Raw genomic sequence first — 16,693 nt, 5'->3', positions numbered from 1 at the left:
TCCCCATGGAATCTGACAGATGAATAACAAAACATTCAGTCAGCAAAGCTGTAAATTAGTTTTGCTTTACTAAAAGTTAGTACTGCTATACATATTAGCAAGCAAATGTTAAATTATTTTTAACCGAACTCTTTTACGTATCCTTATAGAAATTTAATACTACACAGAGAATTTTTTTTCTTACAAGAGAGGAAACCACACGAACTGATAAATTCTGATTTTAATGAAATGTATACGTATAGATTATATAAAAAGAGAAGAATTTAGAAAATGTCCGTTGCGGCGGGAAAAAGGTTTGAAGAGGTGAAATCATTCTGTGATAAAGCGGTTTTTAGTTTTTTCCGTTATATCTCGAAAACTATTCGAAATATCAAAAAATATTTTATACAAAAACTTTACAATAAAATTGCCCCTATTCATTTTACGTTAATAATATTTAAAAAAAACAAATTGTTTCTCAATCAAAAAACAGTTTTATTTTTTAAAAATATTATTGACGCGGATGAACAGAGGCCATTTTATTGTAAAAGTTTTGTATAAAACATTTTTTGATACGTCGAATAGTTTTTAAGATACAACGAAAAAAATTAAAATCCGCGTTATTAAGAGTGATTTCATTCTTCAAAAATCGTTTTTCCGCCGCAACTAGTATTTTCTAAATTCATCTTTTTATGTAACCTACAAAGTTTCATTAATATCAGAATTTAACACTAGGTTCTCTTGTTAGAATTTATTCTGAAAGTATAGGACAACATTGTATTTCGAAGAATTTTATGTAAATCTCTTTTATTCACTAATAAAACTATAATGAAATATAAAATAATTTTAATTAATTTTACTAAAGTGTAAAAATCTTTAAAACATTGTATTATACCACAAGTACAGAATTTTCAGGATAAATTTTAAGAGAAAATTCTTTCCGTGTAAAAGGTTATGACTAATTATTATATTTGTTTTGAATATAATATTAAAAGCATTGTTATTTAGGGCTTTTAATACTCAAAATGAGTAATTTCCAGTAATAAATTGGATTTCTGTGAATGGATTATACGCGGATGTGTTATAATCTTGTCCGTGTAGAAAGGAAAACGTATAATTCAGCAACTTTTCGTCTAATCACGTTTTAAATGATTTGAACTTTTGTAAACGCACCTGATTGACCGAAGTTTGCCTTATCAACCTTCTCGTGATAGTACAGGGTGTTCTGCCGCCCCTCGCGGTGAAACCCGGGTGCAGGGGCAAACCTGTCAACGGATCAACTGGCTCCAGCTCCAAATGCCTCAGATACATCAGATCGTCTGTCCCTGAGTTGTTATTATCTAACTCGCCATCCTTGGATAATGGTGGCGACACGACGCAGTCTTGAGGTACACCGGCGAAAGGGGTGCTCGTGTTTCGGACGGATCCGGCTTCGAGAGGATGCCATGTCGCTTCCTGCAAGTTGTTCGTTTCTTTTCTTTTAATCTTCCCGATTTAATCCTCGAAAAATTCGGACGTTTGTCGAATGTATTTTTTAATTCTGTCTCTATAATTGAATTTGGAAATTTAAAAGAATATAAGAAATTTTTAAAATCGCAGTAATTGCAAGTTGGAAATCGTGTTCTATTATATTAAATTTTCGCTAAAAAAAATTTATTTTAAACTATTCAAGAGAGAAAATCGTGAAATTGACGAACTTAAGAAATATAGATTCAAGACTTGGCGAAAAATCTATTTAAATTAATTATTGCGACGGTTTTTTTTTTTTATATAATTGCAATCGAAGTTCCATAACGATATTTTAGTAATGATTCTCATTATAATACCTTATCGAAATATAAAAAAATGTAATACTGCGAGTGCGTTACATAATTGAACATTTGTTCTAAAGCGAACGACGTATGTAGGATATCATTTCAACGATCTAGCTAGTATCAGATAATGCCTGTGTTCGTAGTGAATAACCCACTTAACATGAAAAAACATTTTGAATTATTAATATGTGTATGTAACAGCTATTGTACTTCAATATCCAAGGTAGAAAGATCAAATTACGACTTTTACAATTTGAAATTATAATAATTTTTCAAATTCTGTCTAACTGTCTATAAATTTTTTTATTATTTTATTATTGTATAATATATGTATTATTGTATAATATTTGTATCTATACTGTATCTCTATACTTTTTTTGAGAATTAATATAATAATCAACGCTAAGAAACATTTCAATCGAGCATCGTAAATAGTCCAAGTTTCTCATACTTACTTTGTGAGGTTTCAATGATTTATAGCAAAAAAAAGAAAAACTTTCTAGACGCCACTACTATATTCAAGGATTAATATAGTAGCGAACTTTTAGTAGACGTCTAGTCGCATCCGGTAGTGCAATATTCTTGGAATAAATCGGCAGCAGACGTCTCAATCGAGAATCTTTCAAGTGAATACTTAACGTTTCGATATACTTATCCTTATCCTCCAGGGAGAGAGACGCGAACTTTTTATTAATTTATAGTAAGAAACTTTTCGAAGACACTGAGAATTAATATATCGGCAAACTTTAGCAGACGTCTAGATACTCCATGATAGACGGCGTACACTCGCGAAACGAATCGAGAGCGGATGTCTCTCGATCGAACATCTCGAATATATACTCGAAGTTTCGTGATATTTACCTTATCCTGGGACAGAGGTAGAGGAAGAGTCATGCAACCCAGCAACTCGCTACGTCTGAAACAGGCAGAAAAGGAAACACGCATAAATTTCCTTTGTCTGGAAAGGCCGCGAAATACATAGGTACGTTCATATAGATGCATATACATGCATATGCCGTATACGAGTGTCGTCCACCCGCGAGGAGCGTGATGTATATACAGCGTGACCGTAATGTCTCGCGTACTGTATGCGAACAGTAAACGTAGGAGGATGAGAAAGGGGGTGAGAAATGCACGTGGTAGACGTGGTGCGCATGATCTTGGGGAATCGATTCCCCTTCTACCGCAAAGGGGAAACTCTCTCGGATACCTCCAGAAATTACAATAGTTTAGACATTCGGACGGACCATCGACCGAGAAGGCACGCGGTTCGGAATTGCGTAATTTTCTGCATTGCTAAAATTCTTTCAAATCTTCATCAAGTATATTATAAATAGGATTTTACAGTTTACATCTATGATAATTTACATCTATGAGATATATTTAGGAGATATTAAAAATATGCTAATTTTGCTAATTTACTTTTTTAAAGTAATCTCGTATTAAGGCAATTTAGTAAAATGCAAAACTATTGAGGTAAAAAGTTTAAAAATTTCGGTGTTTATATAATACAAGTGCTTTCCTGAAAGATTGTAATCTGTGCGAAAATATTTCAATTGCAGAATGAAAGAGAGCTTAATTATAAAACGTTGTTGTTAAATAAATGTTTACGCAATTGCCATTATAATTCAAGCTAAAATGGTTCAAATAACATATTCGTGTTCGGAGAGTGTACTGTCTTTGCGAAAACAAAGCTTCGTCGGCACAGCATTTTTCCGATAGAAGAATTTCTCGGAACAAGCTTAAAATTAGGTTGACTGCTTCGATTGGGCAATCCAAAGAATAAACAAGCCAAGGCCGAGACGGTGAAAGAAAAGAGACTGATCAATCGTCATTGATCGAATATTGAATGAGGAAAAACGCGTTTTCTTGCGGAACACATCGACGTGCACACGTAAAAATAAATGCAGTAATGGATAAACGATCATCTAAAGTCGCGTACGGACTTGTATCAGAATGTCGTTGCGAACGCTGTTGCGAACATCGCCGCGTACGATGATCCATTTTTATTAGTTTGCGAAATTTGTCCAAGTCCGAGTACGTGTCCGAGACCGTATTTATAATCATTTATATAACATCATCTCTAACCGAATAAAGTACATTATATAAATAAATTATACCACAATATACTGCGATGATTCGTTTGGTAGTGAAAAATTCAAGGGGGTAGCTATTAGCTGAAATATTGTCCCACAGATTACATGATATTTCATATGATTTCGTCTGATTAGAAATAATTTTTTCCACCGCACATGAAGTCATTTCGTAAAATATACGATTTTAATTAATATTATACAATAATTTCTCTTGATTGCATATATAATTATTGGAGTATACAGAGATTTCATATGAATTTTAATGATATCGAGGACTCTGTCCCAAGATTAAAATTAACTCCCTGTGCAGAAGAGCCCGTTGTTCGCGGTGACGTTCTTCATACAAGTCTGTACGCGGCTAAACGTAAACGTTGCGATCATTTCTTTGACGTGGCGGCGAAAAACCGATTCTCAGCCGATCGACCTGATGTTACGCGGTGACGTTCGCAGCAGCGTTCGAGATACCGTCCACACGTTTTGTTCGCGACGGCGTTTTGTTACAAATTCGTAATTTTATGCGGTGATGTTCGTGGCAGCGTTCGAGACACTTCGTATTGTACTCCGTCTTCATCGCGACGGCGTTCTGCTACAAGTCTGTACGCGGCTTAATGGATATAAGTAAATAAGCGTACGCTTATACAGACGCACGAGAAAAGATAGGAGGTATGAGAGAGATAAATTCGTTGTTCCAATAACATAAATTCCACGGATTATACTCTAGCTCTCGTGCGGTTCGTGCTCGCTTTACGAATTTCATGAGATTTTCCCACGCTGTACTGCCTCGGCGTACCTCGAGAGATTACTATCTCGTACACGGTACGAGGCATCACGTGCTTGTTAAGCTTCGTAAGTTAACGACGTATAGTTTACGAAGCTTTATCGGGACCAATTAAATCGCGGCTGATTCGCCGACCGAGGTTAATTTCCTCGTTTCTATCCCTCTCGCTCTGACTATTACAAGTGAAACAGCTCAAGCTTTATCACGGCAACCTGTTTTCCAACCACAAACATGTTCCAGAATTCGCTGAATTGGTTGTTATTCTTCGCTCTTTCTCTCAAGGAAATCATATTATACAAAAATATAAAAAAAAAACATTTATCTTTACGTAATTCAAGTTTTGCATGTAAAATCTTATAAAATTAAAGATTTATTAGAAAATAATAATTATAATCTACATAGAAATAGATCTGAGAAAGAGAACTCTTACGAAAAAAATTCATTTTGATTTAATTTCGTTTAATTTTCGAAATCAAAATTTATTTTCTCGAATTATTTGAAAAAAAAAAGTAGATTAGACTATTGTCCCAATTTTTTCAATCTCTTTGAGTAGCTGTTTAATTAATCATGCATTAAACACGCTACGCAATTGCTTCTCATATGTATGGATTTTCTGAGAAAGTCATAATTAATCTTCGCGTAACAAAGCCGCGAGGTACTTGTGTTAATAAATAAATCTCCAGGAAACGGGACGTCAGATTCGCATGAAACTTTAGCGCGTTCGCCGCGGCCTTGCGAGATTTACGAACTTAATCTGCATCAGTATTTTCTTGCACCGTAGGTATCGTAACTTCCCTCCCCTTTTCTCTTTCTCTTTCTCTCACATTTCCGCGGAGCATGCTCACCTCGCACGACGATCCCGGTGCCAGACGGCGATGTCCAGGGACGTGGGCCTGTGACCGGTACAGTGACTATTGTATACCGGGCAGGGGAGTATGAGGGTCTCACGAAACACCGGATTTGGTGTAGCACGGTGAACTGCGGTCCTCTTAACGACTCCCTCGCCGTTAGTGTTCTTTAGACTCGCTTTGACATACGCATGCACCGGTCCTTCGTATGCTCTCCGCAAGTCCTTGCACCTTATCACTGCGAGAATTACAAAATTTTGAAGATATGAAGGATTGAAAAATATATACAGAATGTATCTGAAATAACGCTAATTGATCATACAGTGCTAATACTAACGAAAAACTAATGGTGCGTTCGGGGAGACGCTATTAACGCGCTACTTTTGTCGTTCTATCTTCGTTATTTATTAGAAGTAAAACAAAGGATAAAATAGCGCTAATAGCGTCCCCCGAAATGCACCTTAAGTCGAAGAATCCTCTACCATTTTGCAATAGTTAACGAGATATTAATTTCTAAATATTGCCGAATAAGTAGATAAAATCGATGTATAAGACAAATTAAATCGATGTATAAGACAAATTAAAAATATCTTTCAGTGTTCTTTGTGAAATATTTTGAAGATGTTTCTTAAAGAATTTTGAAAGATATCTTAAAGTTGTCTTATGCATCGATTTCAGACATTTTGCTCATTGAGTAACTAAAAAAAAATATTACAAAATTTGCAAAATGGTAGAGAACTTTTTGACTTTTTTATTAAGTTTTTTTATTAAAAATAGCACTATATGATTAGTGGGCGTTATTTCAGATACACCCTGTATATGTATATATGCCAGGGTTAGGTAATGCTAAGTTAAAAAGATAAAAGTTAAGTTAAAAAGTTAAAAAGTTAATTAATTTTAACTTAACTTAGTTACACTTTAGACTCTTGACTTTTTAACTTTATTTAATAACATTTTATCCGTAACTATTAATTTTTTATTTAATTCTTTAAAGTTAAGTCTCAGATATGATATTGCGGCAATAGCGATAACTTAAAATGAGATAAAAATTGCATAAATGAGCAAATTTACTAGATGTTGACCAATAAAATTATAAATATTCTAGTGAATTTGCTCACTTTCGTAATTTTCACCTCATTTTAAGTTACACAATCGACCCCCAGATTTCAATCTGAGAAACCGTGTATTTCGATGTATCTAGTTTCTGATAGGTTGAAATCTATTATTCCTTATTACTATCGCTACTTCCTCGTATCCTCCTATTGTATCTGAAGCTTTAGTCATATCACAGGCCAGTATTCATAGTCGAATCTTATATACTAAACGGTACATATATAAGCAAAACTGTAAATGAAATATAGAGTATTTTCTAAATGAAATATATCTTTGTCATTTTCGTTATTTGTAAGATTGAAACCCTGGAATCATGAATTAAAAAAATAAAAAAACAAACAAATTTAATTTTTAATTTTTTAATTATTTTTTTTTATTAACTTAACTTTTTAATTCAATTAATTTCATTATAAATTAACTTGTATCTTAACTAAGTTAAATTTTCAAGGTTGTTAACTTTAACTTAGTTAACTTTAAAAAAAAGTTAACTTACCCTGATGTATGCTTTATTATATTGTATTATTCGTGTTAGAAGTTTTATTCTATTTTAAAGTGGACTAAAAATAAGTTCATACGTATAAAGATTCATAACTTTATTGGAAAGAGTTTCACTGCATATCAGTGATATATGAATAAAATAGAATACACTGTGTGTAAAGATTACGAAAAGTAATAAGCTTATATTGAGTTAAGAAGTTCTTGTGAAGGAAGAAATCCCTTTACAAGAGACTTTTTTATAATTCTATTTTTAGAAAATTGGCAATGCCACCACTTGATAGAGCAACGTTTCAGCTTTAAGAATCAGTTTTTTTTAATTGCAATACGATGATTTTTAATGGAGTTACGATCAATAAAGTCAGAATGTTCCTTTTTACTCCGCGAGTAACTCAGGAACAAAAAATCGTAGGAATATTTAAAAAAAACGAAACTTTTACAGGAAAAGCTTCGAGCTTTTACGATAGATAGTCGAAAATTTGCTTAAATTTTTTTTAAATACGCTACAGATCTGCAAAGAGAGAAGAAAATTTTTCATTTCTTTCAGCCCGTAATTTTCTATATATAAAAATTAACAAAACTCACATAAATTCAAAACATATAGTAACCATTCGAAAGTAGAGATTTTAAGTTTTAAAACCCTTCTTTTTTAATTTTGATCATTTTTAACGAAGATATTGATAGGGAAATATCTCTCCTCTCTCTCTCAATCACAATTAATCTTAAAATATAATAACATATACAATTATTATTAGATAAATTTTGATGCAACATTTTTGCTCCTTCTTTGACCCAGGATTAGGCACGTCTCGAAACTAACATTAGTAGCGCGTTTTGGTCATTTTGACCGAAATATATTTTTGCACATATATGTGTTATAATTAGAATACATATATAATATGATTATAATTACTATAAGTAACAATTAATAAGAAAATGTTCTGATAATGCTTTATATTAATCAATTAAAAATAAAGGAACGCAATAATTACTGGAAATGTATTTTATGATACATCTTTATTTTAATTTTATCTTTTTTTTTTATTTGTTAAAATTACTGATAACGAAATATAATAAGAAAATTATAATAATTTTATTTTTTGTTTATAAAAATATAATGACGGAGACTGGTGGAGACGACAAACACTAACGCAAGTGCGCGCGCTACGGTCTTTTAGACCAACCGTTATAAACTAAAATATCAAATTTTATGTAGATACAAGCATTACGTCATCTATTTTCGCATACTATACGAAAAACATTAACAAACATTTACGTAAAGGTAACAATATAATAGCGCCAATAAATTGAAAGATATAAATAGAAAATAAAAGTGTACGGCTAAACTCCCGTTAACAACGAATTTTGTTTTTTATAATAACTTTATAACAACGAATTAAGCATGCGGGATTGGACATTTTATAGTTGTAGTCAGCTTGGTAGCTTTCAGACGTTCTTTTAATTTATATTCTCATGCTAAGGAGGGACTGTCTAATAATGTAATGAAAGAATCAGTAGGCTGTTACGACCTTTGCCCTATTTCATTTTTATTTCACCTTCGCATTCCATTTACCCATCTAGGTTTTATCGATGATAGAATGGAATTACGAAGACGGAAGCTTAATGAATAAGAAAGTGAATATGCAATCATATCGGAATAATCAAATCTCTTTACAGTTGACATTTTCATTGTCAATAATCAAAGTCATAGTTTACAACGTCTGGTTTTTAATTATGGCTATAAAAACAGCCATATAATAGCTACAGCTTTTATATAGCTATATATAAATGTTTTTCTTAAATTGGGGCTTTTAGAAAGACCAAAAAGTTGTCAAGAGATGAATATATGTGTAGCACTTAAACACGTGCGGTAATAAACTCCACAGTACACAGAGCATATTTTGTTAGTTTCCTTTGCTTATTATTATAAGCTCCGCTACATTTAATCTGGACATATAGTCACTTTAATTTGCCGTAATTACACTATTTCGCAATTATTTAATATTTACAACTCTTATCACTTTCCGTGATAATTTATGACAGTGTTTTAGAAGCCAGTGACGAAAGTAATTTCCGCAATGCATGATCGATCCGATTTAAAACAGTGAAAGTGTTCCTCATTTAATTATAAATACAAATATGACATCTAACCTTGCATACTAATAATTATTGTGTAATTGTTTCATAATTTCGGAATTATTAAAAGAACAAAAATTTTTAATATTATACGCACGCGCGTATAGAGTGTATCCGTTTATCAGATAAAAAGGCAATTCCGCGTTTGTTAGTGTTAATTTTTACCTTGACGCGTTCACAAATAATATACAGACATAATTAAATTGTGTCATTATTTTATTACTTTAGAATGTTGAAACTGCTTTAGTTACAGCTTAGATTTAACTTGTAGTACGTTAGCCATGTAAATACATACAAATTGATCTTAAAATCTTTCTGTATATTAACATCAGACTCTAATATTTAATTAAATTAAACCGTCCAAAAATAAATAAAAAGAAAAAAATATTCATGTATACAATATAATAGAAAATGTTCGTTCATTTATATACATTGTGGCAAATTTTGCAATTGCGCGACGGTACTACGGACAGGAGGAATCCCGGAGAATACTACGCTCCAGGCTCGCTCTTACGGCCGACTGTACCGCGGCATTCACTACTTGCGCCCGAGGCCGTCTGGCCGATGCGGCATTCGCCACTGGCTCCATCCGTGCCGAGGATTCGCATCGCGCGATCCACTTTTCGGCGATTACCACGCACTATGACATCGTGCTTCGAATAATCCCAAACGAATAGTCTCAATAGTAAGCCGAAACGTGTAGGTTTAATTTGCAAAGAAAAGACGCACATACACACACGTCACTATTTGTTGCTGCAAATAATTCTCTGTCCTGATGTAGACATGTTTTCTTTGCTAAAATAAATATATATCCGTAGAGGAAATGTTTACACCGAAAAGTATCACAGCGTAAGTAGTACGAACGAGATTTCCAGGGTAAATTGTGCCGTTGTACACTGATTTTCTTTTTTCATTTGTCAACTCATCCTCGTACATGGAAATTAAACGGAGATTTCTGGATGACGAAAGATGACGAAGGAGCTGTGATGTCACGAGAAACAACCGCAATCGAGGATGATTAACCGATTCTACGAAACGATCACTAGACGCGTCAGCAAGCGGCGCATCGACCGAATGCGACGCATCTCGCTCTAAGCATGGAAAGAACGACTAGCAGATGGAATCGGTGGAATGAATCTCGTCGTTGAGAACGAGAAAGGATCGCGACTGTAAGACAATGGCAACGGTGATCAATGTCGATGGGCTTACTAACCGGAATTGAGTCGCCGGGAGGGTCTGTGGGTTACTGGCACAGTATTATGCCGAGTGCAGGAGTGCCGAGCGCCCTCGAAGCACCTCCTCTCACGACACACAACTGGCGCATGTCTCGTGGCAGCGAAATTTCAGGGATGTGCAAGGGTGGCAAGCTACCCCATGACTAGACATAATTGGAGAATAACGAATATTTCTCTTGTTAGAAAGAAGCAGGAAAGTTTATCTTTAGAGAGTTAATAATGTTTAGCAGTAGTACCTTTTTAATTATTTTTAGGTAAACATCCTGCAAAATTATTACCTTTTTTTTCATTATTCTTTAATATCAATTTATTAATGTGAAATTTATGCCCCATTATCCAGATATATTAATAGATATTCACAATATTTATATTCACAATATTTTATTTAAACGTGTCTTTTAAATTTGATTGAAATATATTTGCATTTTCTTCTATGTCTCCATTAATCCGGGAATAATTATCTGATTTTTTTCTTATGTAAATTACCTGTATTTTTAGATTTTTACACCCCAATTATAATCTGACAACATTGGATATTACTAATTGATTTTCTGATTTATTAGTACTTAAACACTTTATGGATATAAATTTAATTATATAGATATAAAAATACCCCAGGTGACTATTCCCTAATTAATTACAATTAATATCCATATAAAATATAAATGTGAACTCACCTCGAACGTGTATATGCTCCGCTACAAGAGAACACTCGATTTCGATCGATCCGCGACAATTAGATCTTATTGGCAGTTCGCCCTCGGGACTGAACTTCAAACATCTTCTGACAGTCGCAACCAAGGGGACTTCCGGAGTTGTCGACACAGAAGTAACGAATGATTTCGTGCTATGCAGATCATCCATCATGGACGACTTGGGGCTGTCAAGGTCCCAGGAACTGGTCTTCCTACTAATATCGTCCTCCTTACGATCTTCAACACTGTAGAAGGACATTTTCGTAGCCGGCACATGCTTCTCGTCCAAGGTCGAATCAAGATCTGTCTCCAATGCGAGCTTCTTTACATTTGGATTGATGGCTTCGACTAGCGTGACCTGATTCTCCTTCGTCGAAGGACTACATGTCCTCTTGGCACGTTTGCCGTCTACCACTTTATCGCCGTCCTTTCGCGGACGTTTCCGGCGAATGCCACGTTGCCTCTTCAACGTGAACTCACCATCGAGGTCATTCAGAGGCGACGTGAAAGCCCAGGACACCGGTGAAGGGTCCTCCAGGAGTTGACTGACCGACGATATGGAGCTGTCGTTACGTGCCGGCGATTCTTCCTCTATTACCTCCGCGATAGTCTCATATGTATGATCCGTCATTTTCGATTCCGGCCGTTTTTCGCACGACGCCTCCAGAACTTTGTGTCTTTCCTCGGCGTCACCCAAAAGAATTTCCGCTACAGTCTTGCTTCCAAAGTTGACCTCTTGCTCTCTGCACACATATCGTGATTTGATGATTCTTAATTTGGAAGATTTGTGTAATAAATTTATTCTCTTATTGCCTTTTTACACATATACACTTTTTTAAATTTTAACATCGTAATTGTTTTACGAAAGTACAATATTGATTCGCTCAAAGCAAAACTATATAAAATATAGCAGTCAAGAATCAACTTGTGTTTGTTATTCTCTGTTTATTGAGTAGTAAAAGTCAATGGGATCTCCAGTAATATAACCAAAAGGAGTTTAAAATTTTATTCTACGAAATTATAATATTGAGTTGGGGAGAAAGTTTTTTCATTTATTTTTATGCAAAAGTTTTTTATTTATTGTGAAATTTTCGTTACAATTATATCATTTGCTAGAACAAAGTTTCAGCTTTAAGAATCTGTTTTTTTAATTGCAGTATGATGATTTTTATCGGAGTTATGAGCGATCAAAGTCAGAATGTTTTTTTATTTAACTCGCGAATAATTCGGGAACAAAAAATCGTAGGAACATTTTTAAAAAATGATTTTGTAGGGAAAGCTTCAAGCTTTCCCGAGAGGTACTAAAAAATTTTCGTAAATTTTTTTTTTTTGGGCACGTGGAAGACTCATAAAATGAAAAGAAAATTTTTCATCTTTTTCAGCTCGTATTTTTATGTAAAAATTACCAAACTCACAGAAACTCAAAAAATATAGTGACCTTTCGAAAATAGAGATTTCAAGCTTTAAAAGCTTTTTTTTAATCCTAGCTGCACACTAGGATTTCCCGGGACCCCAGAGCAACTTTATAAATCAAGATTTTTTTGCATTTCTAAATTGTTTTTTTTCTTTGAACCTATATATCTCGAAATTTCTTAATGTCTATCGACTTTTACACATTATGGGCTTGTTCCTTAATCAATTTTCCATCGATTGAAAAAAAAATTAATTGAAATATATTTATTTTTACGAAAGTTACGGTAACAAATATGGATTCCAGAGAGACTCCAGTGTGTACATCAAGCGTGCAAAAAACAAGTGTGTAAATCTAGGGTTAAATTTAAATTTCATTCATTTTTAATGAAGATATTGTATATACAATTTTGAACTAAAAAATACGAAGAAACTTTCTCCCCAACCCAATATATTATATTTCGATATTTTTAACAAAGTTCTTCCAATAGCCACAGGTTTTAGGCCGCACTACTCATATCCTTTGCAAAGGACTCTTATAATCATCACTTTATTCAATTACTTTTTTATTATTATCATCTTACCTGTGAAGCACCTCTGTAACTGTGTTGTCCATATTCTCATACTTCGGTAAGTCTTGATCTATAGTAAGACTAGACAACTTTCCAACGAGCGGCGTCTGTCCCTGAGCTGCCTTCGTCTTGAAAGGACTGATTGCTTGAGCAAGTTTAGTGTGGTACGGTGTCCGGCATCGAGCATGAATCTTGGTTATCTTTGCTAACTTTGGTAAATACGGCGTTCTTATAAGCCGCGTCTTTTGCTCGACGTTTTGGGAATAGACTTTAGTCTTCGTCCCCAGGGGCATCGAACCCGCCTCCATCACATCTTCAGGGCTGGTCGCCATCGAGATCTGCTGGAAAAAGTCGGAAACATGCGACTGCAGATTCGCTCGTGCCTCATTGACAACATTTTGCGGCAGTTCGTTGTCGCTCTGAAAGTTCTTGGCGCAACTGTTCATGAAAAGTGCGGGGTCTGTCGGTAGAGTCAAGGCGGTGGAGCATTTGCTACCAGGTGGGTAATATGTGAGTGGTCCAATGTCGGTATCTACTCTTGGCGTGCTTTGATAAAAGCTCTCGGACACTGGGGAATTTTCCCCTGCTTGTGACATAGATTGGCGTTTATTTGACCTTAGATGTGGCTTTGTTGCCTGTAAAATACATTGAGCAATACGTCTTTTAATAAAAAAAAAAAAGAAACGCTGTTAGAAGAATCACTAATCATGCAAGAAAAGTAATTTCAGTCAAATTGGCTGAAAACTGTGATATTTTATATTTTAATAAAGTATTGATCGAAAGTTGCCATACGTATAATAATAAAAAATAAATGGATTTTTGCTGTAGCATCATTTGAAAGTTGCTATTTTGGATCTAACCGGGAAAAATATCGTTATATACAGTATACTATTGTTTAACTGTGAGATACTTCTAACTACATTACTATTTTCTTTATTATTATAACACTGAGAAAAAAAGGTGTTAACTTGATTAAATGCGTTTAATTCGTAATAATTATTTAGTTCAAAGATTTATATATTTAGATTAACACAATCTTGTAATTTACAACATGTTATTTGTTTGAATTAACAAATATTTGCTTGACAGCCCGTGACCGCTGCATTTAGTTGAATCAATTAATATTTTTTTTAAAACAGCAACTTTTTTTTCTCGGTGTTTACTATTACCTGAAAATATGTTCTCAAGTCAGTTCCACTACTCCTACACCTTCTCCTTCGAGCCGGCGTTGTTCTGGATGTGTTCGACGCATTCTGAGTAGATACCTGTCTTGTTCGGCAGCTAGCAGAAGTCGGCGGTGTGTTAGACAAGTCTCGGAAAGGTCGGCGAGGAGGCTTGTTCAAAGTGGGCGGACCGTGAGGTGTCGAACTGGTTGTCGACAACGATCTCGAAACCGTCCACTTCAGCATCTCTAGATGCTAAACAAGAAAAAAGAGAGAGCATGATAACGAACAATTTTAAAAATAATTGGAAAGATTATTGATACACGGTTTTGCTGAAATATCTAAAAATTTAATTAGATGCATCTGCAAATAATTTTGTCGAACCTATGACTTAGCAAAATTATTATGTAAGATACTCAAGTTAGTTGTTAGAATATTAAAACTTTTTGTAATATTTCTCATCATGTTTAAGTTTTCTACATAAATATTTTGATGGTCCAACAAAATTATTTTGAGATCTATATCTAAATTTTAAAGTATTTCAGCAAAATCATTCCTTCTGTAGAAGAAAAGTCTTTCTCAAGAAACTTCAAAATCAACATTGACATGTGTATATCCTATCTCATACACATAAAAAGAATAATCTAGATAATAAGAGACATTGAGAATTTTCTCAACGTCAAGCATAATTAATTTTCTAGGCTGTTCTTTTTATGTGTGAATTACCATCCCTTTAATTCTCTAATATATATGTCAAGTGTTCCGGAAACCGCAAAGCCACGAAGCGATTATTTTCACCTCAACACATCACTTTCCCCTGTGTGTTCACTGTAATAACATTTCATTAAAGAGTCCTTCACATCCAATCTAGCTATTTCCTTCGTACAAAGGAAGTCCAAGGGCTGGGCTGAGCTGTCATTAATCCATGACGCACGCGTACGGCGTATGTGAAATGTATGGGAATACACATGAATAGGAAAGTCGTTGGGTTTTACTAAGTCTCGATAAGGTCGACATTTCGTCAGGTACGCCTATCGGTCTTCCGGCCAAAAGCGAGGTGATCGCTTGTGTCTAATTATATAGGGAGAAATGTGTATACGACACACAAAACGCGACAGGAAACCTCGCGACGAAATCGAGAGAAAGAAAGAGAGATAGCGACGTGCACCTGTCACGACATACGGGAAATAGCGAAACAGGTGAAAGACGTCGTACACCTGAAAGACGGTTTCACCAGTTAGCACTTGCCTAGACACCATTTAACGATCCTTTAAATGGCTCCTAAAACTGAATACCAATATATATTATAGCGCCCTTTTTCTTTTTCGTTCTCCAGAGCGTAATATCGTAAGCGAGAAGAACCGAGTGTAATAACGATTGAGGAAAAAAGGATACAGTCGAGCGTACAGGCTGAATTATTGTTTCGTTTGGGCTCTGTGGTTGTTGCTGCTGCGCATGTAGCCGCTGACTTGCAAAATTGCTGATCCGATTAGCTTGCATGAGCGCTGGTTCATCACGGCCGGGTTGAATCAAAATTTTTCTTTTGAACATGATATTCGCATAACTTGGTTATTCGAGATTGAAAATAGCCAATATTTTCGTGAACACTTAAATTCATTTAATCTCGAGTCGGTCTTTGTAATAATATTAACCTTTCAGTGCCTTCCTGGCGTACCAAGTTTTCTTTTTCCAATGCTTCTTTAATTCTTTTTCCATTGCTTGTAATTTTTTATTAATGATACCTACACACATTTGCTTTTTTATTAATAAAGATACATATATTTTTAGTGCTCCATTATATTTCTTAATGTCTTGTGTTTCCATTGAAAAAAAATGCTTTACAATACGTTTATTTGTATGAAAGTTAGAAGCAATCGAATTAGGTTGCGTATGCTATATTTACAATAAATGTATAAATGTATAATTCATTTTATAATTTTCCAGCAAACATCTATTAATAATAATATAACCATTAGTTATAATTTCCTACTCAACAATACAATTGTAACAATATAATAATTGTAATGTGTGTTACATTACAATCATATTGTTGAGCGGAAAATTATGCTAACCATCATTCAAGCAGAATAACAAGTCATTATGATATCAAAATAATGTCAATATGTCTCCAAAATAATCATTAAAAGTAATTTTTTAATTATTTCCGATTCTCATTTTAATGTCATTTTGACGTTATCGTAATTTGTTGTTTTGTTTGGTTATGTTATTGTTAATTGGTATTTGCTGGGTTGCCTATGTCGTTGACTATGTCATGTAAAATTATTCTTTTATATAAATATATATATATATAAAAGAACAATTTTACATATGCAATCCAGCAAATACCAATTAACAATAA

The 16,693-nt window shown here is 34.2% G+C and overlaps 1 protein-coding gene across 1 annotated transcript in view; it reads right to left on the bottom strand.

The window, feature by feature from the left end:
• LOC108751472 overlaps positions 1 to 16,693 on the bottom strand; it is a 38,643-nt gene that overhangs the window by 10,745 nt on the left and 11,205 nt on the right. The window contains exons 2-7 of the mRNA XM_018491700.1: positions 14,341 to 14,589; positions 13,184 to 13,806; positions 11,172 to 11,932; positions 5,513 to 5,753; positions 2,655 to 2,709; positions 1,153 to 1,434 (exon numbers count right to left, since the gene is read on the bottom strand). Coding sequence (XP_018347202.1) covers positions 1,153 to 1,434; positions 2,655 to 2,709; positions 5,513 to 5,753; positions 11,172 to 11,932; positions 13,184 to 13,806; positions 14,341 to 14,580 — 2,202 coding nt within the window. The 5' untranslated portion in view covers positions 14,581 to 14,589. The remainder of the gene's footprint in view (positions 1 to 1,152; positions 1,435 to 2,654; positions 2,710 to 5,512; positions 5,754 to 11,171; positions 11,933 to 13,183; positions 13,807 to 14,340; positions 14,590 to 16,693) is intronic.

The sequence above is a fragment of the Trachymyrmex septentrionalis genome, unplaced genomic scaffold (assembly GCF_001594115.1).
Source record: "Trachymyrmex septentrionalis isolate Tsep2-gDNA-1 unplaced genomic scaffold, Tsep1.0 scaffold44, whole genome shotgun sequence".
NCBI lineage: Eukaryota > Metazoa > Arthropoda > Insecta > Hymenoptera > Formicidae > Trachymyrmex > Trachymyrmex septentrionalis.
Note: the sequence above shows the minus strand (reverse complement) of the source record. Positions and strands in the feature narration are given on the sequence as shown.